Here is a 24,229-nt window from a genome sequence, read left to right as displayed (position 1 = left end):
CATTCTACGTTGTGACGGAGTTGAGCCGGTGTGAGTATTATACGAATGTGAAGCCTTTTGTTACCATTCATTCTACATTGTGACGGAGTGGAGCCGGTATGAGTATTATACGAATGTGAAGCCTTTTATTAGCATTCATTCTACGTTGTGACGGAGTTGAGCCGGTGTGAGTGTTATACGAATGTGAAGCCTTTTATTACCAATTATTCTACGTTGTGACGGAGTTGAGCCGGTGTGAGTGTTATACGAATGTGAAGCCTTTTATTAGCAATCATTCTACGTTGTGACGGAGTTGAGCCGGTGTGAGTGTTATACGAATGTGAAGCCTTTTATTACCAATCATTCTACGTTGTGACGGAGTTGAGCCGGTGTGAGTAAAAGTGTACATGTATCGATTAAATTAGCCAGGTAGGTTACTTTCTCATTCAAAAGTCGGAAAGCTGAAATAGAGTTTTTGATCTAATAAGGTACATACCTTATTAATAAAAGGTAGGTTTTATATAATTCTTTTAATTGTCATATTACAGTTGGAAACTATTCGGCAGTACAGTCCAGTTTAACATTTACTAATGATATCATATTCATGTATGTAAATAGAAAACTCAGTGCTCAGTGCTGACTGAATCAAAAGCGTGTATGTTAATTTACTATTTCCGCCTAGTTTCAATCAGTAGACTAAGTATACATCTTATCATATAAAGCATAAGAGTGACACTTATTTAATTCATAAACCATGAATACGTCTTGAATACATGTAAAACGATTGTAAAACGAATCATAGGCTTTTAGCTTCGTATCATTTTTATAAACCAATAATTCTACGTTGTGTCGGAATGGAGCAGGTTTAAGTTTAAGATCATGGATCAGTTTAATAGGCCTGGTAGACAACTTCCTCTTTCAATACTTGCATTTCAGAAATGGAGTTATTAATTTAATAAGGAAGAGGTAGGAACTATTCTCATATTACAATTGCTTTCAACAAGTAACTAATGATATACTATTCATTTCTGAAAATAGAAAAGTTATTGTTAAACGCACATTCCAAAATAACCTCAATTTTATCAGTCTGTATAATTTTATCAATCTATGGTTTTTTGAAAGTATGGATAGTACAAGTATGTAATGCATCGCAAACACAAATTAAGTTTGATCACTAAGTCACTCACTCATTGTTAATAAACTTTACATTCATTATCCGATCTTTAAAGGTATTTGTTTAAGTATGCTTTTAAGAACGTAAACACACCTTTAAGAGTAAACTATTGTTCAAAAAGAGGACATGGACACGGTTAATATATAATGAAAACGTTTGCGTATTTTAGCCACATGCATTGGTCTATTGATAAACCAGAGTAGAAACTACTAGTATATCTAAGATAAGATATCTAACTAGTAAGAATAATATTTTAACACTAATCACGCCGCGTGTAAAGTCTGAATAGGTAAATGTACGTGTATTTCGAATAATATTTATTTCTTCTTATTTTTTTTGATAACTCGATTGATGAATTAAGCCTTTTTCAAGATTTATTATATATGTGGTATATCAAGCGATTTGCTATCGTTGTTGGCGTGATAAGGTGTATTCAGATTAGTATGTAAAATAGCAATTCTTATATAGTTTGACGTACAATGGAGGTGTCCGGTAAGAAAATCCTGGCAGATGCCTCTGCCGTGGACGCGACCTTCTGCCACCCCTGCTCCAATGATGGGGAAACAGTTCCAGCCGAGGCATATTGTACTATCTGCAAGGAGTTCATGTGCTCTACCTGCACAAATGTCCACAAGAAACAAAACATATCGAAGTTTCATTCACTCTTGGATAAGAGTAGTATGCCTAAAGCTATTAAGGGGCAGTCAGATGTGCCACACAGCACTGAGCCTTGCGATGTTCATCCTGAAGAGTTTATTAAATACTTCTGTCCAGCCCACCAGACACTCAACTGCGGACATTGTCTAGTTAAAGATCATAGAACATGTCATGTTGACATCATATCTGAAATATCAATATGCTTTCAAGATTGCCAGGAGTATGGAGACATAATGAAAGCAATTTCTCAATTGTCTAAAGACCTTGGGTACTGTACTGAGGACATTCAAACAAAATTGAATTTAATAAAACAGCTGGCTGAAGATGAAATGTCAAGGTTACATAAATACCGGAAGAAGATAAAAACATACTTTGATGAGAGGGAAAATGCCCTTCTAAAGATAATAGAGGAAATGAAAAGTACCGATGAAACACGTCTTCGCTCCATGAAACCCAAATGTGATATCCTAAAAGGTAAGATGGAAGAAATCAAAACCAAACTTGCAAAACATGAGAGAAACACTACCCAATTGTTTATTGAAGTCAAGAGAGCCAAGAAACAAATACAAAGCCTGCAGTGCGGCCTGACTGACATAAAGAAAGACACGACTTTTCACCGCTATCAGATTAGAAAGGACACGGCCACTGAAAAACTATTGTCATCAAGCACGGGCCTTGGAACGGTGGACGAAATACAGAGTAGTGAAAAAGGTACGCATTCATTTTTATGATCCTACTCTAGAAGGTGGCATATTTCGTGTACGTCCTTCGAGGCAGTTTCTTCCATAACAATTATGAAATTAAAACAAAAATGGACCGTAAAACGTTTTCCTCCTTTGGATAATTGTTCACAATTTGAAGATGTTCTCACTTGTTATAGTCACAGGGATCTTTTTGGTCGTCTTAGATGTCCTTTGAATGAAGATTTTCCATGAAAATACTGGGTGTTATGAAAGCAGAAGAAAAAGATTGCCGTGTGCAAAACTGCAAGGTCAAAACTTTTTAGTTTTATCAAATATGATTTACCTCTCATTTTATTATAAAAATGCATTTAGGTACTAACTTAACTATTGCATGTACAAACAAAATGCGCATATTGATCATGTAAATTGTCATAGTAGATTTATATTTCAATTTAAAACTATTTCTATTCATAAATGTAGAAAAAATGCAAGATAACATATTATGGATAGAAAAAACTGATCACCTGAAGAAACAATACAGGATGCTATTTTCTATATAAAATGTCTCTATAAACTTAGAACTCAAATCATAACAAAGATAAACCGTAGCATTCTATTTTACAATAAGATATTTTGCCTCTGTTGTCTTATAGATTGCTATACAAGCTTTAATGAGCACTGACAAGTGGGCATGATAAGCTTTAGTGTAACAAGCTTTAATCCGTCACCCGCCTTAAACAAATGCACTTATATCTTGTCCAAAACTACCGTGCCTTTTTCAAACAAATTTCACAAAACTTTGTCTGATCGTCTTTAGTTTTCTATTAATAAAGTGTTGCCAGGAAGAGAACTGGTTTCTCTGACAACCAGAAGATAAACTAAACCTTGATCGAAACCACAAGGCCCCCAATATTGAAGGAATATTATTAACTAGTAGTTTTATTACAAAAATGCGTACGAAAAACGATTATGGGATGTCACAAAGAACATATTTAATGTTAAAGGTGATATACTAATTTAATATATTTCTATATCTATCCATTGAGGCTGTTTTGATCTGCCTGTATTAGGTAACATGCAAGCCTTGTATTTCAGACAGGCATATATCTCACTTTTGTAATCTTGTAAATTGCTATATGAGCTCTCATAAGTGCTTACAATCGCGCATGATAACCTTTAGTGTGACCGGCCTTTATCCGTCATCAGCCGTAGACAATAACATCTCCCAAACCACAGGTTCAGTTTTAGCCCACAAGGTATATTGTGACCAACTTTAATCCATCACCCGCCTCAAACAAATGCATTAATATCCTGTCCAAAACTACCTTGCATTTTTCAGCCAAATTTCACAAAACAGTGTTGGATCGTCTTTGGTTTCTTATAAATAAAATTTTGCCATGAAACTGGTTAGCCAGAAGAAAATCACCTTCTTGTCCGAAACCATAAAACTCCTAAATTTGAGTTTTTAAGATAGGGTTTACTAGTAATTTTATCACAAAAGTGCGTACAAAAACGATGAATGGGAAGTTACAAAGAACACATTTAGTTTATTTATTCGTTTATTAATTGTGGACGTTTTGAATTTTACAACTATGGTACTGGACATAAAACACAAATATTGACCGTAAAACATTAAGCAACTACATTAAAATTGTAACTCGTATGACGATATACTCACCTGTTACTTATTCAGTATTTTTTTCTTAAACATACAGCTACTCTGCATTCATTAATATTGTTACACAAGAAGTTCTTAGTGTGTTTTGGTATTCATTTGACATAAATAATACCGTGATTGATAGTGTTTTTATTCAGAGAACTTGGTACTGGGAGAGGAAGAAATAATAATAGAAGATCTTGATGTAGTTGTAAATGGTAAGTGTTAATGGTTTCTATTCTCAAATATGTTCTCCTATTAAAAAACAATTTAAGGTAATATGCAAGCCCTGTATTTTAGACAATCATGTAATCTTGTAAAGTGCTATATGAGTTCCCATGAGCGCTTACAATCGCGCATGATAATCTTTAGAGTGACCGGCCTTTATCCGTCATCAGCCGTAGACAATAACATCTCCCAAACCACAGGTTCAGTTTTAGCCCACAAGCTATATTGTGACCAACTTTAATCCATCACCCGCCTCAAACAAATGCATTAATATCCTGTCCAAAACTGCCTTTCATGTTTCAGCCAAATTTCACAAAACAGTGTTGGATCGTCTTTGGTTTCTTATAAATAAAATTTTGCCATGAAACTTGCTAGCCAGAAGAAAATCATCCTCTTGTCCAAAACCATTCAACTCCTAACTTTGAGATTAATGAGATGATAATTTTATCACAAAAATGCCTTCAAAAAAACGATGAATGGGAAGTACCAAAGAACACATTTAGTTTATTTATTTGTTTATTAATTGTGGACGTTTTGAATTTTACAACTATGGTACTGGACATAAAAAACAAATATTGACCGTAAAACATTAAGCCTCTACATTAAAATTGTAACTCGTATGACGATATACTCACCTGTTACTTATTCGGTATTTTTTTCTTAAACATACAGCTACTCTGCATTCATTAATGTTGTTACACAAGAAGTTCTTCGTGTGTTTTGGTATTGATTTGACATAAATAATACCGTAATTGATAGTGTGTTTTTTATTCAGAGAACTTGCTACTGGGAGAGGAAGAAATAATAATAGATAATCTTGATGTATTTGTAAATGGTAAGTGTTAATGGTTTCTATTCTCAAATATGTTCTCCTATTAAAAAACAATTTAAGGTAATATGCAAGCCCTGTATTTTAGACAATCATGTAATCTTGTAAAGTGCTATATGAGTTCCCATGAGCGCTTACAATCGCGCATGATAATCTTTAGAGTGACCGGCCTTTATCCGTCATCAGCCGTAGACAATAACATCTCCCAAACCACAGGTTCAGTTTTAGCCCACAAGGTATATTGTGACCAACTTTAATCCATCACCCGCCTCAAACAAATGCATTAATATCCTGTCCAAAACTGCCTTTCATGTTTCAGCCAAATTTCACAAAACAGTGTTGGATCGTCTTTGGTTTCTTATAAATAAAATTTTGCCATGAAACTTGCTAGCCAGAAGAAAATCATCCTCTTGTCCAAAACCATTCAACTCCTAACTTTGAGATTAATGAGATGATAATTTTATCACAAAAATGCCTTCAAAAAAACGATGAATGGGAAGTACCAAAGAACACATTTAGTTTATTTATTTGTTTATTAATTGTGGACGTTTTGAATTTTACAACTATGGTACTGGACATAAAAAACAAATATTGACCGTAAAACATTAAGCCTCTACATTAAAATTGTAACTCGTATGACGATATACTCACCTGTTACTTATTCGGTATTTTTTTCTTAAACATACAGCTACTCTGCATTCATTAATGTTGTTACACAAGAAGTTCTTCGTGTGTTTTGGTATTGATTTGACATAAATAATACCGTAATTGATAGTGTGTTTTTTATTCAGAGAACTTGCTACTGGGAGAGGAAGAAATAATAATAGATAATCTTGATGTATTTGTAAATGGTAAGTGTTAATGGTTTCTATTCTCAAATATGTTCTCCTATTAAAAAAACAATTTAAGGTAATATGCAAGCCCTGTATTTTAGACAATCATGTAATCTTGTAAATTGCTATATGAGCTCTCATAAGTGCTTACAATCGCGCATGATAATCTTTAGAGTGACCGGCCTTTATCCGTCATCAGCCGTAGACAATAACATCTCCCAAACCACAGGTTCAGTTTTAGCCCACAAGGTATATTGTGACCAACTTTAATCCATCACCCGCCTCAAACAAATGCATTAATATCCTGTCCAAAACTGCCTTTCATGTTTCAGCCAAATTTCACAAAACAGTGTTGGATCGTCTTTGGTTTCTTATAAATAAAATTTTGCCATGAAACTTGCTAGCCAGAAGAAAATCATCCTCTTGTCCAGAACCATTCAACTCCTAACTTTGAGATTAATGAGATGATAATTTTATCACAAAATGCCTTCAAAAAAACGATGAATGGGAAGTACCAAAGAACACATTTAGTTTATTTATTTGTTTATTAATTGTGGACGTTTTGAATTTTACAACTATGGTACTGGACATAAAAAACAAATATTGACCGTAAAACATTAAGCCTCTACATTAAAATTGTAACTCGTATGACGATATACTCACCTGTTACTTATTCGGTATTTTTTTTCTTAAACATACAGCTACTCTGCATTCATTAATGTTGTTACACAAGAAGTTCTTCGTGTGTTTTGGTATTGATTTGACATAAATAATACCGTAATTGATAGTGTGTTTTTTATTCAGAGAACTTGGTACTGGGAGAGGAAGAAATAATAATAGAAGATCTTGATGTAGTTGTAAATGGTAAGTGTTAATGGTTTCTATTCTCAAATATGTTCTCCTATTAAAAAAACAATTTAAGGTAATATGCAAGCCCTGTATTTTAGACAATCATGTAATCTTGTAAATTGCTATATGAGCTCCCATGAGCGCTTACAATCGCGCATGATAATCTTTAGAGTGACCGGCCATTATCCGTCATCAGCCGTAGACAATAACATCTCCCAAACCACAGGTTCAGTTTTAGCCCACAAGCTATACTGTGACCAACTTTAATCCATCAACCGCCTCAAACAAATGCATTAATATCCTGTCCAAAACTGCCTTTCATGTTTCAGCCAAATTTCACAAAACAGTGTTGGATCGTCTTTGGTTTCTTATAAATAAAATTTTGCCATGAAACTTGCTAGCCAGAAGAAAATCATCCTCTTGTCCAAAACCATTCAACTCCTATCTTTGAGATTAATGAGATGATAATTTTATCACAAAAATGCCTTCAAAAACGATGAATGGGAAGTACCAAAGAACACCTTTAGTTTATTTATTTGTTTATTAATTGTGGACGTTTTGAATTTACAACTATGGTACTGGACATAAAAAACAAATATTGACCGTAAAACATTAAGCCTCTACATTAAAATTGTAACTCGTATGACGATATACTCACCTGTTACTTATTCGGTATTTTTTTCTTAAACATACAGCTACTCTGCATTCATTAATGTTGTTACACAAGAAGTTCTTAGTGTGTTTTGGTATTCATTTGACATAAATAATACCGTGATTGATAGTGTTTTTTTATTCAGAGAACTTGGTACTGGGAGAGGAAGAAATATTAATAGAAAATCTTTGTGAAGTTGTAAATGGTAAGTGTTAATGGTTTCTATTCTCAATTATGTTCTCCTATTAAAAAAAAATAAGGTAATATGCAAGCCCTGTATTTTAGACAATCATGTAATCTTGTAAATTGCTATATGAGCTCCCATGAGCGCTTACAATCGCGTATTATAATCTTTAGAGTGACCGGCCATTATCCGTCATCAGCCGTAGACAATAACATCTCCCAAACCACAGGTTCAGTTTTAGCCCACAAGCTATATTGTGACCAACTTTAATCCATCACCCGCCTCAAACAAATGCATTAATATCCTGTCCAAAACTGCCTTTCATGTTTCAGCCAAATTTCACAAAACAGTGTTGGATCGTCTTTGGTTTCTAATAAATAAAATTTTGACATGAAACTTGCTAGCCAGAAGAAAATCATCCTCTTGTCCAAAACCATTCAATCCTAACTTTGAGATTAATGAGATGATAATTTTATCACAAAAATGCCTTCTAAAACGATGAATGGGAAGTACCAAAGAACACATTTAGTTTATTTATTTGTTTATTAATTGTGGACGTTTTGAATTTTACAACTATGGTACTGGACATAAAAAACAAATATTGACCGTAAAACATTAAGCCTCTACATTAAAATTGTAACTCGTATGACGATATACTCACCTGTTACTTATTCGGTATTTTTTTCTTAAACATACAGTTACTCTGCATTCATTAATGTTGTTACACAAGAAGTTCTTCGTGTGTTTTGGTATTGATTTGACATAAATAATACCGTAATTGATAGTGTGTTTTTTTCAGAGAACTTGGTACTGGGAGAGGAAGAAATAATAATAGAAGATCCTGGTGTAGTTGTAAATGGTAAGTTTTAATGGTTTCTATTCTCAAATATGTTCCTCTTTTTAAAACAATTCAAGGTTACATGCAAGCCCTGTATTTCAGACAATCATGTTATCTTGTTAATTGCTATATGAGCTCCCATGAGCGCTTACAATCGCGCATGTAATCTTTAGAGTGACCGACGTTTTTCCGTCATCAGCCATAGACAATCACATATTCTCCCAGAACACAGGTTCATTTTCAGCCCACAAGCTTTACTGTGACCAACTTTAATCCATTACCCGCCTCAAACAAATGCATTAATATCCTGTCCAAAACTACATTGCCAAATTTCACAAAACTCTGACTGCTCGTCTTTGATTTATTTTAAATAAAAGTTTGACATAAAAAAACATTGATTTCCCTGCTAGCCAGAAGAAAACCATTTTCGTGTCCGAAACTGCAAAGCCCTTAATTTTGAGTTTAATGAAAAATAATTTGCTAGTAATTTTCTTACAAAAACGATGATTGGGAAGTAACAAAACCCGCATTTAATAAAAATACCTTCATTTAGTATATTTCTTTGTTTATCCATTGCGGCAGTTTTTAACGTTACAATTATGGCCTTAAAACATAAATTGACCGTAAGACGTTTAAACTCTCATAAACATTGTAACTCGTATATGAAGATATACTGTAATTTATTCGATACTTTTCATCTTATACTTATAGGTCAACTGCCCCGTTCTCGTAGACCTACAATTGGTGGAGGATTCTGGAAAAAATGAATGAGCCTTCTGTGTCGATAAATAGTGTTTTCTATTATGAAATATATTCTCTTATTATACAAGAAAAATACATGCAAACCTTGTATTTTGGAGATTTATATATTTTATTTTTGTTTTCTTGTAAATTGAAGTAAAACAAATCGTCTTGTCAAAAACCACAAGAACACAAACTTTGAGTGAAGTGAAATCTTATTTACTCTTAAATCCAAAACAAGTCTGATAAGCCTGCTGTGTTGAAATATGGTGAGATTTAGTGGTTTCCATTTTCCTATAATTAAACAATTTAAGATTATATGCTGAGCTTTAGTGGTTTCAATTTTCCTATTATTAAACAATTGAACGTTACACGCAAGCCTCGTAATTTAGAATTTTATTTGTTTTGCTTTTGTTGTCTTGTAGAATGAAGTATGAAAAATCATCCTGTCTAAAACCACCACAACCCGACCTCTGAGTGTATTCAAACCACTAAAAGATTACATGTATTTATGATAAAAGTAATATCTTTATTTCGAGTTTTCTTTTTTTATCCATTGGGGCAGTTTTGGACTTAACAACTATGATACTGGACTTAAAACAACTATTGACCGTAACACGTTTACCTCTACATTAAAGTTGTAAGACATATGCATACTTTATTTGATTCATTTAATATTTAACTGGAAGTTCCTCTGCCTGCTAACGTAATGGTTTACAGCTATTTCATAATGTGCATTGGTTTTCATTTGACATAAGTAATTCTGTGATTGATATTTTTGTTCTCAGAGACCTCGTAACGGATAGAGGATGCTGGGAAAATTAGGAAAACTACTGGGTTTAAATATGGTGTGGTTTCTATTTGTGGTTTTTATTCTCAAAAATATTCTCATATTATTAAGCATTTAAAAAGTTCATGTATTTCTTGTTTTTTTAGACATTTTATTAATTTAAAATATCATATATCTCACTTTCGTAATCTTGTAAATTGCTATATGAGCTCCAATAAGCGCTTACAATCGCGCATGATAATCTACAGTGCGACCGGCTTTTATCCTACAACAGCCCTAGACAATAACATATTCTCCCAAACCACAGGTTCATTTTCAGCCAAATTTCACAAGCTATATTGTGAGCAGCTTTAATCCGACACCCGCCTTAAACAAATGCATTAAAATCCTGTTAAAAACCACCGTGCAGAACTGGTCTTGGGAAATCCTACCAAGGTGATCTTATTTCCTTTTATTACTTGGGAGAAGGAATGGACGAAAGAACGTGTCCTCGAGATATATGATGACAACATTTTTTAAATAATCACTACAGACGATTGAACACTCACTATAATGAATAGCTATTAATATTTGAAAGCATGTTATTAATGAAAGACGTAAATATGTGAATCATAATATTTGTGCTAATAGTAGCACATTCCTTCCCAGTAAGGCCACTCCTTTTTTATTTTTTGGTTTACAAGAATTTTTGGAAATAATGTCCATTGGGTTGTCGAAAAAAAAAAGAAAAAAAAAAGGAAAAAAGTCACAAAACATACTCCTAAAGGGTGAAAATCAGAAAACAACATTAAAACAGTGAAAATTTATATCATTTACTTGTCATTTTAAATTCTTAAACTGCTATTAATGCATGTTTTAATACACTCAAAGTTTCAAAGTTCTTATTAAACACACAGTTTAAATCTTACATACTGTGCATATAAAACATCAATGATATTGACTATAAAACATGTTTACATGTATAAACTACACTTTTAATCAAAGATATATTGAATATCACTCAGCAAGGCATTTGTTTAGCTTTAAGGGTATGCTAAAGCAAAAGTGAATGCAGAACACTTAAAAACTTACCAATATTAAATTGGAAAAAAGAGGAGGCGAATTTTACGCATTAAAATACACAAAAATCGCACTGTATTAGAACAATACATAACATTTTTAAATATTGCTTAAGTTATTTTAATATTGGAAAATGTCAATTAAGTGAAATAATTACCAATTTTGTAAATAAGGAGGTAACATTTTATAAAGGAATTTGAGCTATAATATTGCGAAAACAATTCCTGAAAAACTAAAAAACCAAACTAGACCTAGATTTGAGTATATATAACCTTTACCATGAGGGGTCCTAGTTGTGTGTAACCCGATCCATGCTAAGTCCGGATATTTTCGGACCGGGATATTTACCAAGGGATGTTCACCAAATCCATTTCAAATTCAAATCTTGCAGCAAATTACCACATCAGTACATAAAAATCACATAGCAAAATAATAAATCTTGCATGTGACTTAATTAATGTACCAATGATAGTAACAGAGAAATCCATAATTATGTATAGGTCATTTTCATCTTCTCCCAACTCCGCCATTTTGTGTATACATGCGTTCACAGGGCATCTATACTTCATGCTTGTTTATTTTTCATTTTAAAGAGTATTCCTTGGTTACAACAACAAATCTCCTTTATAGTAAAATATCAAGGTCATTGCAAATTGAAATGGACTTATTCAAAATAGTTTCCCGTGTTGTTTTATCTAAATCTTTTGTACACAACACCTGGCATTAGTAAATGTCGTTGACACATGTGTTCAACTCTTTCATTGACTTTACTCTACTATTAGCCCAAACATGAATAAACATGTAATCTAGAATAAACACAAGCTTTACATTGACTCAATGACAAGTATTTCCAAACCATTCTGTGATTTAAAATCCATAAACACCACCGACCGAACTTGTGAAAGTAGGTCACCGATGTCAACTTAGTAATTTTACTTTCGATTTCACCACTCACACTTAGTGCACTGTTATTTGATATTTAACCATAAAATGTTATAAACTGTTTTTCTAACACATAATTTACAGATATGTGTGTGTCTACTAATTCGTTGGCAGCCGCTGACACTTTTATTTTTTATCTATAAACAATATTTTCATGACCTAAATTGGCCGGGGAAAAACAACAATCACGTGACAGTTATTGTTTGTGTCGGCTGTTAAATTTGCCAATGTTTACTGCTATTGTTATTTTAACAACTCCTGCATATTTTAATTAATTATTTCATACAAAGACCGACTGCTATCGTTAATTCCGCCATTGCCAACGGCGCTTCCATAACATTTGACTGGCTCACATGCTATCACTATAAATTGGCGATTACGGCTACGGAACAACAAACCAGTCGAGATCTACTGCATTCGTACTCTTTTCTGTTCGTTTCGCACCAAAATCAATATGGTCGGGAAAATAATTTTAAACAAAAAAGTAAAATTCATTTTTTATTTTTTTTGTACTTTTCGTAAAATTAGACCCGCCGGTTTTGTAAACCAATTTATATAAAAGTTGTGGCCTAAGAAGGATTGTGCTACCGTTCGCACAAAAAGTATGAGAAGTTATTACTGACAAAATGGTATGCCCCTTTTAAGCAACGATGCATTCTCATTGAGATCCATCACACATTCAGATATTTTTCATGAGAAGAGGAATTCTAAATCTTGCAGTTAAACTTTCTAAAACGTGATGTCAGATATTATTAATTCATTTTATTTTCTAGGGTGTGTTTGTCGATTATGCTTTAATTAATATTCACAAACCAATAGTGGTATAATTAAAACTAAAGTGTCTTTGTTTGACGCTATGGTCATTCAGAAGTTGGGGGATATATACATTTAGGCCACACCAAATTGATAACTTGTTCATCGGATTTTTTTCCAAAAAATAATGGGGCGAGCGAGCGAAATAATAATAAAAATATTTGTTTTGCATTTTGCAAAAAAGAGGAGCGAGCGAAGAGCTAACAAATATATATAGCTATTTAACTCACTTTTGCTCACATTTTATTCACTTATTAACTAAACAATGATATTGTAAATAGTAAAAGGATAACATCCAGTGAAAGAATGATAACACTAAAAGATAATTCTATACAAATATTAGTTTTGATATCAAACAAATGCTGTTTGAGATCAAGCAAATGTATTTCTTTAAACTATTTCATAAATGAGAGAACTTAAAACCAGTTTTTTAAGACCTTTTTTAAAAGTTTTTTTCTTCAAAATACTCTATGCATGGCTAAGTTAAAGCCTGGACACAAACACCAATGGTCACATCCACCTGCCTGCCCAATGGCATATCCAAATCTATTTACTAGGTTTTCCACTTTTCCTTAGGAAAACTTGGTTAAAAATAATTCTCAATCAAAATACATTGTCATATCTCATGCCATGGAAATGACAAGACAAGGTGACTTGAAAAATAACTCACAAAATGAATATAGGCATTTGCAATCAAATATAAACTACAGCTATCATTCTTAAATGACTACATGATTGGCCTTGGTAGCCATCTAAGTCCTGGAAGAGAATTTACAAAAAAACCTACACTGTATTGTAAATTATTTCAACTGAAAATATGTCACAGAAAATTCTAGCCAGCGCCAGATTGATATTAGGCTTGTTCAGAATTTAACGCCTATCTTTTTTAAACTTGCGGATTTTCCTTATTTTTTTAGATATCTTGTTCAAATTTAGACAAGTAATTAAGAAAACATAAACATATGAATAAAATTAAAAGACACTTTTACTTCTGTTGTACTGCAAATACTGGTTGTGTCAATTTTCATATAAAGCAAAAAAATATTTCAAGAAAATACAAGAATATGCAATATTTTTTCATAGAAAAAAAAAACAATCAGCATAAATAGTTAACACTTGAATGATTTCCATATATAGTTTAAATATACACATGAACATCTAAAAAATATACAAACATTTATTCGCAACACAAAGTGTGATTAATACCTTTTTTCCAATCACACAGTCTGACACCATTTTTGTTTTCTTTTTGACTAATAATTACAAAATATACACAATCTGGCTTGTTTGATGTTTTTGTGTGAATAGTAACACTCATGGGATTGCATGAAGCACATATGAATGTCAGTCAGATTAATTTTTAGGGTCATCCTACTGTCCACGAACATTGACTCATTGGTGACCAAGGCCTCCTACCCAAGCATGCCGTCGTTGCCTCATGGGGACAGGAATTTCATGATCCGATGCGTCGGAGGAATCTGAAACTTTAATTAGCAATATTATACATAAATGTTCATTGTAGTATAATGTAGTATGCATTACTGAAACAATTTGATGATAACACAAGAATGGTGGTGCTCGTTTCTTTACCAAACTTTATTTTTCTATTACTTTACATGCATTGAATATGAATTAAATAAACACTATATTCAAACAAATCTGTAGCAAAATAAAAACAAACATGCATAAATCATAAAATGTATATTGTATTTTTGAAGGAAACAAATAATGCAAAAACTACATCATATTTGCTATATTAACAGCAAAGAAGTTAAAATACACATCTGAAGTTTTTACCTGGACAGATGTAGTAGATATAAATGACAGATTGGAAACTGTCTTTTCACTGTAAGGTTCATCCGAATTCCCGTCAAACATGTCCGAACCAAATTTACTTTGGATAATCACTGTCATTCACGATTAAATTCAGCACTTCTTGTCCAATATATATACGTTTACTTTTAGCGGGAGCCAAATTCAAACAAACACATTTGTCCAAAATTTAATCAAACTTTAAATGGTGGTTGAATTGTCATTTGTTGACGTATTAATTTTCAAGAATCAGGAAGTGAACTGTTGCCAATTTAGTAGTCATTCTAAAATGCCGTCCAGACTTTTTTTAATGATGGTTAGCCTGGACGTCATTCATAACAAAATTCGTAAACATGTTCAAAATGCCGATCAGAATTTGGTCGCACATTTATTAAGAATTTTCCAATTTAGTCTATTAAACAAAAAAAGAAAACTGTACCTGTTAAAAGTAATCCTTTTTACATCAATTGCACTTTATATTATAAAATAATCATGTTCTGAATTGTTAAAACAACATTCGTTTTCAAACACCATCAAAATTCACCAAACACCATTGTTTTTGTTAACGAATGTAGCCGAGAATATCCAAATGCATTTTCTTTTCTCTGCTTAAGGTTACACATGACTATTAGTTACTTTAGTACGAGCTGTAGTGTCATTGGCAGTAGTTTTGTTAAGGCAGCTTAAATGCTGTATTTACCTGTAAATTATTCAAAATAAAATAAGAATGAAGTGTTTCCAAACATTAATTACTTTTGTTAGTATATTGGAATAAAGACATTTAGTTTTTGCAAAATGAATCAAATAGCAATATCGTTCAGTTTGTGGAATGTTATCATGCAAAGTATGGGAAGAATTTTCATTTGCATGCATGGCATTTTTTTCAATTCGTTTTCATTATTTTCTATTCTTGTAATTTACCCCTCATTTGCGCTTACTTGGATGTCTTTGGACTTTTGTATGCTTCATATCATTTGTTTGGTGTCTTTAAAGCATCCAGATTCTGACACAACAATTATTTTTTTCACAAACTTGTGGTAAGGGCAACCTCAGGTACCAACTGGTGACTCTACGAGCTCTCTCCTCCCTACCTTCTTCCTACCAGTAGGCGAGTTAGTTTTCTGATGTTCCCCAGTGAACAACCATTTGTATGTATGTTGACAAAAATCTGCCATAACGGTTTGAAATTTTGCAATTATTTGGAGGTTTTTAATTGCCATCTATTGACATAAAAACATTTCTACATTTCTTTCTCCTTTCCCACACGCACCTAGCCTCCCATCTAAAAACGACCATACGTTATAAATACTATATGTGTGCTTGTACTTTGTATGACAGAAATGAGAATAATGGGGAAAATTAACAGTTTGCCTTTATAAGCTTTGTTAAATTTTATAGCGTCTCTGAACCGCTGGCGCGTTCACGTCACAAACTGGGCATCTGACCTTCTATAAGATGACATTTTAAATGAGAAGTCGGCGAAGATTTCACAAGTGTCTCATAACAACCCGAGGCATATTCTATAAGAGCATGAAGGCCAATTCTCACGCAGTGGCCCGGCTTTGTCATGTTTTAACCCCTTAAACACATAAGTGTTACTTCTGTTACTTTACCAATATAGTTCTTTTAAAAAACACACAATTCCTTTAAAAATAGTAATTTCCTGAAGATTCCCCTTAGTTGAGTTTTGTATAGGTTTTCTGATGTGAGGAATAAGGTATTTGTTTATATAAATATCATCATGAAACATCTGTTTTAGCGAAACTATATATATATAGATAGTATGCATTGTCCACATTGCCCTTAGAATAATAATAATAATAATAATAATAATATCTTTATTTTAAGAAGGTGACATATTAAGATCATGTACAAAACTACAGAATCTTATTTTCGATATGGCCCTCTGAAACAGAATGAAAATATGGCAAATAATCATAAGACAAACATGAAGACGATGCTAACAACGATGACGATGATGATGATGATTATAAGTATGCTGTTGATGCTGACGATAATGATGCATATGATGACATGATGATGATGTTGAATCAATATTAGACAGATACTCTCAGTTAAATATAATTATGAATAAAACATCACAATTTGTATAATCACAAGTTTCCTATGAGGTACTGTTTGACCTTTATTTTATACGAATTAAAGTTTTTTGATTCTCGTATTTCCAAAGGTATATTATTCCAAACAATTCTGCTGTAATATGTAAACGATGCTTTCATATAATTAGTACGAGGTCTAGTTTGTAAAACAATATCTTTGTGTGCCATTGATCTTAGCATATATACATTATTGTCTGAAACTGTTACTAATTCTGACATATATGATGGAGCCATGCTATTCAACGTCTTGTAAACTAATACTGCTGCGTGGTATTTACATCTATCCGAGAAGTTTAGCCATTTTAGTTCTTTAAATAGATTTGTTGATGAATCTCGTTTAGATTTACCAAGTATGATTTTTGCAATTCGTTTTTGTAAGTTATTTATTTTATTCACATATGAATTGGTTCCCTTGCCCCAGACCAAGCAGCCGTAATCAAAATTTGGCAGAATATATGCATTGTAAAACATTCGTTTTGTATCAGGTGTGAGGAAATATATTATATTTTTTAGAAGTGCAATTTTCTTATTCAGATTTTTACAAACATAATCGATTTGCACATGCCAGTTTAGTGTATTATCTATATACAACCCTAATAACTTTTGCACAACAACATTAACTATTTGAACATCATTAATACAAAGTTCAAGATTCCCAGTGTTTTTTAATTTATTTGCAGACCCTATTAACATGCATTTAGTCTTGGAAGGATGCAATGACATATTATTTAGTTGACACCACTTATTAACATAATTTAAATGATGTTGTAATTTATTTTGAATATCCGTCAACTGATATCCAGATTCATAAAGTGTTGAGTCATCTGCATATAGATCTATATTTAATGTTGGATGCATAACTGCAATATCATTTATGTATAAAATAAAAAGCAAGGGTCCCAGTATGGAACCCTGGGGTACCCCAGATGTAACAGTGAGTTTTTGCGATTTAATTTTGCCAATCTTTACAATTTGGTTTCTATTTTCAAGATATGATTTAAACAAATTCAATGCTATTTCAGAAAAATGATACAGTTTCAATTTATAAAGAAGAATTTCATGATCAACTAAATCGAAAGCTTTTCTCAAATCCAAAAATATCGCACCAACTAGTTTACCACTGTCAACATCTTTAAGCCAAGTATCTATAAGTCTTATTAGAGCAGTGTTACATGAATGGTGTTTTCTAAATCCAGATTGTGTTTTGTGTATGACATCGGTTTTCTCAAAGTACAACTGTACCTGTGTCGCTATATGCCTTTCAAAGATTTTTGATATAGTTGGGAGTATTGAAATGGGGCGGTAATTATTGGGGTCCTCTTTGTTGCCCGACTTGAAAATTGGTATTACTCGTGCTTCTTTCAGTTTATCAGGGAAAACTCCATGCGCTATACTACTGTTGATAATTGATGCTATACAAGGTGTAATAGTATCACCACATTGCTTCAAAATTTTGGGGCCTACTCCATCTATGCCTGTGGCCTTTCCAACATTTAATTTATCAATAATAGTATGGACTTCATAAGGGGTAATATGTTTAATCTCAAACCTATTTGTACCTAGTTTTGTATCTAGAATATGTTTTAAGTTTCTAAAATTTGTATTCAAAAACTTTGTTTTATTTATAATGTTTGAAATGCTTACAAAATGACTGTTTAATTCGTTTACAATATTTGACGAATCTTCAACAGGAAATTCATTAAATGTCATTTTATGAGGTAATGCTGTCACAGTTGATTGATTCAAATGTGAAATATCTTTTAGATTTTTCCATAAATATGTCGGATTTTTATTGTCTTTTATTGCATTGTTGAAAAAATTCTTTTTACTTTTCTTTATCATAGAAGTTACTTTATTTCTAAGTATTTTATACTGGTCTATGTTGCCAGTTTTTCGGCATTTATCCCTGTGATTTATTATAGATATAATTTCCTCAGTAAACCAATCAGGCTGATTCTCGCGTTTCACACGTTTATCTTTGACTGGGGCATGTTTAGATAAAATGCCATTTAGAATTTCATAAAATCTTTTCAGTGCATCATTGGAATTTGACAATGAGTCTATTTCATCCAGTCCTGAAAACATCAATTCTGCCTGAAAAGCTTCTTTTTCAAATTTCTTAAAAGATCTATATTGTATAACTGTATGGCTATTAGGGGCCAATTTTGGTAATTTGTCTGTAATAGAATGTGTGAAACAAACGGGAAAGTGGTCACTTAGTGATAAGTGAGACACACACCATTCAGTTACATGATTACTCATATTCGTATATAAATGATCTATTATAGTAGAGTTATTTTTTGAAATTCTTGTTGGTGATTTGATTAATTGTTCCAAGCCATACTTCGTGGTAAGATCTGCCCATTTAGTGTTGTTATATTTGCCACTTTCCGGCGAATAATTGATATTAAAATCTCCAATTAAATGAAACCCAATATTAGAACTATCAGCTATTTCTAACTGCTTATCATATAAGTCAATCCATTTTTGTTGGGAGTTCGGAGGTCGATAAATGAAATTGATTAAGAACGATTTGCAATATAGACCATTAATTTCAAGCCAAATCGATTCAATGTCATTTACCTCGAGATCTAGACGTCTACGGTACTGTATATTATTGTTCACGTAAACAAGAATACCCCCTCCCTTTTTATGTTCTCGGTCTTTCCTTTCAAACGTGTAATTCTTAACTTGCAGCATATTGTCATTGATATCTGCGTGTAAAAAAGTTTCACATAAACCTAATATATTTGGCGAATACGATTGACAAAGGTGGTATTTAATTTCCTCAAGTTTCGGAAGCAAATGACATACGTTTAAGTGTGCACACCGAACACCCTTCTTATCAAACATGAACACAGTGTCACCTTGAGAAGAGGCTGCTGGAGTATATGTGTTTCCATTTGTTTCCATATTTGTATTAATACACTGCGAATTATGACTACCGCCCAACACACTCGTGCAATTTAGTTGACAGCATTTTTGGCTTATTATGGTGCTTACGTTGTTATCGGTATCGGTAATAATTTTATCAGATTTAATATCGGTTCCTAGCGAGTTGACGTGACCGTATAACGCAACATTATTTTCGATACAATTTGTGCTAGATCTATTCTCATTTTGCCAGACGTCGTATGTTAACTCAGAATGTATACTTTCGATGTTTTTACACGTTTCAATTTGGTCAACACACATAACTTGCCTAAAAAAACTGCATGAACATATTACCTCATTACATTCCTGGCATATATTAGCTAAATGATGATATCTATTGCAAGAACGAGTTAAGTCAATAGAGTGTCTGTCATGCTTATCCTATTGGGAATATCTTCCATTTTTTACCATTCTGAAATGAAAGTTATTCCTAGATTGTCTGGGAAACGTGCCCCACGTCTGCGTTGGAGGTGTGTTAAAGTGTCTCTGTGTTCTGTGTGTCTTCTGGTTACCGTCTCTATCACGAATAATATGAACTCGACTGTTTACAGTCGCAACTAGTGTTCTCGATCCCTGCTCAGTGAGATGAATTCCGTCGCGGGTAAAGTATGGTATCACTGTATCTCCGTTTCCGTAGACGAACGCCTGGTAGCAGTCGATGAGATCGGCTCCTGTTTCCCGGCTTACTTGTCGCACCCTGCTGTTAAACTCCGAAACGTCGGCGTCTCTGCGTGGACAGACGGTACAGAGGTGGACTTTACAACGCTGCTCCTGTAGTTTCTGTGTGACGTTCAAAATTTCGCGGTAAGACGCGTCGGGCTGTTTTCCGTCACTGACGTCATTTCCGCCAACGTGTATGATGACGTCGTTATAGTGACGTGTGTCAATTTCATTCAGCCTCTGAGCCACGTCCCTAATTTTCGCGCCGCTGATCTTGACGAGTTCTACGTTTGTAGATAAACCAGGGGGCTGTATCCCTTTCACAATTGAGCTACCTATTAATAGAGTCTTTGTCCTTTCCGGTATTTTAGTAATTGAACTCTGAGCTGGTCGCTCTGTTGGAACTGTGTTAGGTGAAGTTGGTTTTCCGGCAGTAGAGAGATTTTTGACCGGCATAGTTTTAATCAAGTCTGTTATTTGTTGCAGTCTTTTAGTTAGGCTGTCGAAGTTTTTGACTACATTTTGTCTAATGTCATTTGCTGTGGTATTTACATCATCAATTTGTAACACGTTGTGCTTGTTTTCACAAATAATCTGCTTTTTCACACTTTGGATCTCATCCCGGATCTGGCCAAAATTTATATCCGTCATTTGTATATGGCTTTCAAGGCTATGGTGCAGATTTTTGACGGACTCGGCAATTGATTGGAGTAGGCCGATGTACTTGTCATAATTGGCGTCACAGTGATCGGGACCATTTTCATTAGAGCTGCCTTCATCATTTTGTGAATCTAAACTGGAGTGATCGGACAGTAATATAACATTACTGGCTGCAGTTGCCGATGGGAGTGAATCACGCACTTGTATAGACAGGTCTTCTGTAGGGGTTTCGGGGACACTGATCGCTTTATACTGATGAAGGAGGGATTTCAATTGTGAGTTAACATCTTCTATAGACGAGTTGCTAACTTCTAAGCAGCTTTCTATTCCTTGAATCAGGTTTGGGAAGTCGGCATCTATGAACTGAGCCACCTGCTTACCGTTCACAAGGCAACTTGACTTCGTGTGGTACATATTTAAGGTATAGATATGAGACTTACCACTGCTAACTTTAAACTTCGTTTCCACAATGTTTCCTTTTTTATCTGTCACTGGAATCTTTTGAAACTGGAACGTGTCGTTTTCAGATGCGTAAAAATGTTCCGCCGACACTTTTAAAAGTTCGTACGCACCAGTATTCAGCATGATCTTTATTCCACCGCCCGTATTTATTATTTCCACATCATTCACTTCGGTCGCCTCCATTTTCTTCCTGATCGCCTTCTTCTTATTTAAATCATAACTCCTTGTTTCCGTTTTTGAAACATGACGGTTAGAGTCTACGTTGTGCGAAAGTTTATTTTTCGCTGTAACTTCCGCAATTTCCATCGTAGATTTATAAAAAGCACACGCATGCAATTGTTATAAAATTTCCTTCAAAATGGTATGCTTTTTCTATAAAATCGAACTTCTTTGACTTAATAATTAATTAATTTCATAAAATTTGTTCAGACGTCGAGAAAAACTTGTTTACACGGAAGTGACGTCATAATCTCATCATAATAAATGATATGATATGATATGTATCCGGGAATAGTTTGTAAACAAATCTTGAATCCTGTATGTGACGATAAATGTTTGTCAAATTCATTAAATACATAAGTGTGGTAACTGATAATGATAGTGTTAGGGGAAGATAATCCAGACTAAAAATACTACTTCAGATTAAACCAAAAAGTATAGTTGTGTGTAACTTTTTTTTTTCTTTTTGGCAGTAAGAAAGCTGTCAACTGAAATCAGGTATTTAAATTACTTTTTTGAAGAAATAGCTTGTGAATTTGCAAAATGGATATGGTTATTGATAAGAATTAAGGTATTTATTGGCAGTCTTAAGCCACAGAATACAAATGAAGAACATTTCATTTCACAGACAGTTTTTACATGTTTTTGAATTTTGCTATGAATGACGTCCAGGCTAACCATCATTAAAAAAAAGCCTGGACGGCATTTTAGAATGACTACCAATTTAGTCTCGATCATCAAGACGCTTGTATCCGGGTCTATATCGTTCATTGAGTCTAATTAGAGCGGCTGCATGATTGAGCCGGTGCTTTGATAAATGTAATTATTGAAAAACGCGGGGATAAAGGCTACATTCTACTAAACAAATTAGCGCTCGTAAAAAAATATAACATTTTTTTAAGATGGTGCGGGCGCAAGTGATAAAAAAATAAAATATTTGTTTTGCTTTTCTGAAGAAATAGGTGTGGGAAATCCGATGAACAAGTTATTAATTTGGTGTGGCCTTAAGGAAGTTTACAAGCTACATATAAGATTTCTGAACTATATTTTAGGTTTTAAACAGCCACCCCCTTACGCTGCTGTACATGATGAGCTGGGTAGATTTCCTTTATCCACTTGATGCAAGGAAGTTTCAGTGAAATTTTGGTTAAGAATTATAGAAAGTGTTAATTCACCAATTAATATGGTATATAATGATTTGAATGTTAATGTAAATCATTATTCTTGGGTAAAGAGAATAAATTCTATATTGCTCATATTGGTTTTATGGATGCAAGATAAAACTTGTAAACATATTTGTTTCCGTTACTTAAATGTAGAATTCGTGACCAGTTTATTCAACATTGGAATGTACCTGTAAATGATATTTAAAACTTCCATTGTATGGTTTAGTATAAAGAAAAGTTCCGTTTTTAACATTTTCTTGTACAAACTAAAAATGATTGAGTTAGAAAATATATAACCTGTTTTAGATTATCAGCTCTTAGCCTTGAAATTGAAACTTGTAGTTATCCTGGTACTACCAGAGCTGATAAGAAAAGTAAATGTTGTTTTTCAAATATTGTAGAAGACGAGTATCATTTTATGTAATGTTGTACATTATACAATGGATTAATACAATCATATTAAGGCAACATCTCATGGCTTTCTATAGATATGTTAAAATCTGTATTACAAAGCATATCAACTAGTACATTACTTAACACTGTAAATTTTATCGACTTTGCAATTGAATTAAGAAAATATATCCTGGAACTTTAACTGTTTTAAATATACATATGTATATACAAAATATACAAATATATGTATGTTTAAATAAACTGTCATCATTAAGTATACATGAATTATAACTTGACCGTCTTATTGGATTGTTGATTTTTTTGCGTTCTTTTATATTATATTTGATAGTTTATTAAAGTCTCATCAATACAACATATATACATCACCTATTAAATATACATTAAATATGCATTGCCACTCAGTATATGAGTTATAAGAGACTATAGCACACAAAAAAACCATAAGATTATACATTACTTATTTAACATCTAAAATCGATATATACACAAGTAAGAAACTAGAAACCATTGCTAATCTTGTTTTAAAACTTGCATACTTACGAAATGGTTGTAAAAAATCGAATATCACCCCGGTCAGACCGTAGATGAACTGATTAGCACTCATTTCTAGCTTAACGTAAGAAAACACAATAATTTAAGTTTAAAAAACAACAACAACATTACTTACACAAATAAAACATCCTATAATTAAGAATATCGTTGCAGGTTTTGGCACTAAGTCTTGACAACATGTTATTTAAATTATCTATATCGGACATAGTTTGAAATAATGGATTAAATGTGTTCGCCTTTTCTAACAATGGCATTCGTATATTATTATACAACTTCCAAGTCAAGGCTTACCATTTTCTCATTTACATAATAAAACCAAGAT

General features: G+C 33.0%; 1 protein-coding gene across 2 annotated transcripts; it reads left to right on the top strand.

The window, feature by feature from the left end:
- Positions 1-250: 250 nt before the first annotated feature.
- On the top strand, positions 251-9,836 carry LOC128239132 (E3 ubiquitin-protein ligase arc-1-like). Of its 2 annotated transcripts, XM_052955624.1 has the most exons (9): positions 251-370; positions 1,622-2,521; positions 4,309-4,368; positions 5,154-5,213; positions 5,999-6,058; positions 6,845-6,904; positions 7,687-7,746; positions 8,525-8,584; positions 9,275-9,836. In XM_052955624.1, exons 2-9 carry the CDS (start codon positions 1,633-1,635, stop codon positions 9,328-9,330), a joined length of 1,305 nt encoding a protein of 434 aa, XP_052811584.1. In that variant the 5' UTR covers positions 251-370; positions 1,622-1,632; the 3' UTR covers positions 9,331-9,836. The 2 variants fall into 2 exon arrangements, with proteins under 2 accessions (XP_052811584.1, XP_052811585.1); XM_052955625.1 differs by lacking the exons at positions 5,154-5,213; positions 5,999-6,058; positions 6,845-6,904.
- Positions 9,837-24,229: the final 14,393 nt, after the last annotated feature.

The sequence above is a fragment of the Mya arenaria genome, chromosome 6, assembly GCF_026914265.1.
Source record: "Mya arenaria isolate MELC-2E11 chromosome 6, ASM2691426v1".
Lineage (NCBI taxonomy): Eukaryota > Metazoa > Mollusca > Bivalvia > Myida > Myidae > Mya > Mya arenaria.
This window is presented reverse-complemented; position numbering and strand designations above follow the sequence as displayed.

Bases quoted from the DNA above. Each gene is read 5' to 3' on its own strand.
- LOC128239132 (XM_052955624.1), top strand. From the start codon at position 1,633: ATGGAGGTGTCCGGTAAGAAAATCCTGGCAGATGCCTCTGCCGTGGAC. The intron at 7,747-8,524 runs GTAAGTGTTAAT...TGTTTTTTTCAG, and splicing joins TCTTTGTGAAGTTGTAAATG to AGAACTTGGTACTGGGAGAG. The intron at 8,585-9,274 runs GTAAGTTTTAAT...TTATACTTATAG, and splicing joins TCCTGGTGTAGTTGTAAATG to GTCAACTGCCCCGTTCTCGT.